The 2,500-nt window shown below is 42.5% G+C and overlaps 1 protein-coding gene across 1 annotated transcript in view; it reads left to right on the forward strand.

Moving 5' to 3' along the window:
• The window catches only part of LOC122262037 (apolipophorins-like), a gene marked incomplete in the record, with an annotated part of 50,729 nt that overhangs the window by 1,721 nt on the left and 46,508 nt on the right, over positions 1 to 2,500 (forward strand). The window contains 1 exon segment of the mRNA XM_086543968.1: positions 705 to 782. Coding sequence (XP_086400094.1) covers positions 705 to 782 — 78 coding nt within the window.

Genomic DNA, 2,500 nt, shown 5'->3' on the forward strand with positions numbered 1-2,500 from the left:
TCATCATCATCATCATCATTATTATCATCACTATCATCATCACTATCAATAGTATAAATATCATTTTTATTATCATCATCATCATTATCATCATAATTTTCATCTTCATCGCCATCGTCATCACCGGCAGCATCACTATATTATTACTATTAGTTATCACCATTATCATCATTAGTATTATTTTGTTATTAATATTGTTAACATCACTATCATTATTCTGATTACTTTATCATTACCCTTTCCATTATTATCATAACCATCATTATCGTTACCATTTTCATTGTTGTTATTGTAATAATCATTATTATCACTATCATTATCATTATCATTTTCTTCATGATTATCATTACCATTATAATGGCAATGGTAATGATGATGATTATTATCATCAATGTAATTATCATTATCCTCATTATTATTATTATCATCATCACTGTTATGGTAATATTAGTTATTATTAATGTTATCATTATTATCATTGTTGTTATAGTTACTGTTACTCCCATTATCATTATACTTACGATTACCATCACTAAAATCCAAAACATTATCATTATTTTTCAACTACAAACCCATTTCTCTCTTCTGCACTTCGCCTTCTAATTTATCATCATTCTCTGATTATTCTCCATGTTTTCCTCTTACTTCGTGGTTCGTTTATTTCATATCAATCATGGCATTCTTTTTTCTCTCTCTCTCTCCAGTCATGGCCGCGACGAACCGCGTTGACGAGGAGACAACGACCAGGATCCTGTGTGAAAACGACCCCGTGCAGTGTGATGGTAAGTCGTCGTCTGGGGGTATTTGCGGGGAGGAGGGAGGGAGGGGGTGTTTGGGGGGATGGGGGGGGCTGTGTGGGGGAGGGGGAGGGGGCTGTGTGGGGGGGAGGGGTGGGTGGCTGTGTGTGTGGGGATAGGGGGGGTATGTGTGTAGGAGAGGGTGCTGTGTTTGGGGGAGGGGTGGGGGGTTGTGTGTGTGAGGGAGGGGTGTGCTTGTTTGAGGGGAGAGGGAGGGGTTGTTGTGTTGATTTAGGTATTACTTGGTATGTGTATGTGTTGCATGTGTTTGTGTACATGGTTTTGTGTGTGTGTGTGTTCTTTCATTTATTTGTACATGTGCTCTTTTGTTTGTCTGTGCATGGCGGCATGTCTTTGTTTGTGTGTCTGTATATCTCTATTCCTGTGCATGTTTCTGTATGTGTGAGGCTTTCTGTGTACATAGACTTTCAAGTGTCTGCATAAGAGCTACAGTTGAGGATGTAAGAATGATTTCATATTGGTTCCATGGCTGCTAATAACTGCGTTTCTTTTCTGAAGTAGACTCCTTAATGGTATCACTCATGTGCCTAATGCCTGTAATGTATCACTCATGTCGGTTTTTTATAGTATGGGTCATAGACAGCAATTTTCTTTTTTCGTCTTCTTCTTTCCCTTTCAAACTTGTTTCTAGTTGTTTCCGATGCATTAGCTGACATGTGACGTCATTAAGACCTACGCCTCCTTCTCCCTCCTCCTTTTCCCTCTTCCTATCTCACTCTTCCTTGCCTTCTCCCTTTCTCCCCTTTTTAGCTCCCTCCTCCTTCTACATCTGCCCTACTTTTATCTCACCTTCTCCCCCTCTGCCGTCTTCTTCTTCCCTCTCTCCGTTCCTCACTCCTTTCCTCCTCCCTTCACCATTTTCCCTTTTCATATCCCTTCCTTTCTTAATCTTATATTCTTCTCTCTCTCCCTCTATTTATCTCCTCTCTCCTGCCATCTCCTCCTCTCTCTTCTCCCTTCGCGCCTTCTCTCCTCTCCTCTTTCCCCCTATTCCTTTCCCATCCTCCTCCTTATCTCCAATTCGCCCCCCCCCCTACTCCTCATCCCGCGAGGGGTCGTGTGACCTGTTGACCCCGCCTCCCCCAGGGTCAGCCTAAGTGAGCGCTAACAAGGGTGTAAAGTTACCCTGGTGGGCCGCGTCTCCTCTCCTTTCACACCCTTAACACTTCCCAACGAAGGCGCATTTGTTTTTTTTTCTTCCTGGCTAGCGAAGGTTGTTTGCGTCGTCATTAATAGGTTGATAATCGCCTTGTCGCCCGCCGGGTGTGGGAGATCGGTGCTGTACCAGTGGCGTTGGGTAGAGAAGTAAAAGTGTTGGATTATCCATTTTCTCTTCCTCCCTCCTTCGCCTTTTATCTTTTCAGATTTTCTTTCCGTTTTCATTTTTTCTTTCTTCCCTCTGCCTCTTGTCCCGCCTTATTCTATCTCTTTTTTTTATCAATTTTCTCTCTCTCTCTCTCTCTCTCCTTCTATCATCTCTTATTCCGGCGGATTCTCTTTTCATCATTCCTTCTCTCTCTCTCCTTCTTTCGTTTCTCATCTCTTCGGATTCTCTGTTCATTATCAATTTCTCTCTCTCTCTCTCTCTCTCTCTCTCTCTCTCTCTCTCTCTCTCTCTCTCTCTCTCTCTCTCTCTCTCTCTCTCTCTCTCTCTCTCCTCTCTCTCTCTCTCTCTCTCTGTC

Source organism: Penaeus japonicus, unplaced genomic scaffold (assembly GCF_977035675.1).
Source record: "Penaeus japonicus unplaced genomic scaffold, GWHDUDI00000001_assembly GWHDUDI00000014, whole genome shotgun sequence".
NCBI lineage: Eukaryota > Metazoa > Arthropoda > Malacostraca > Decapoda > Penaeidae > Penaeus > Penaeus japonicus.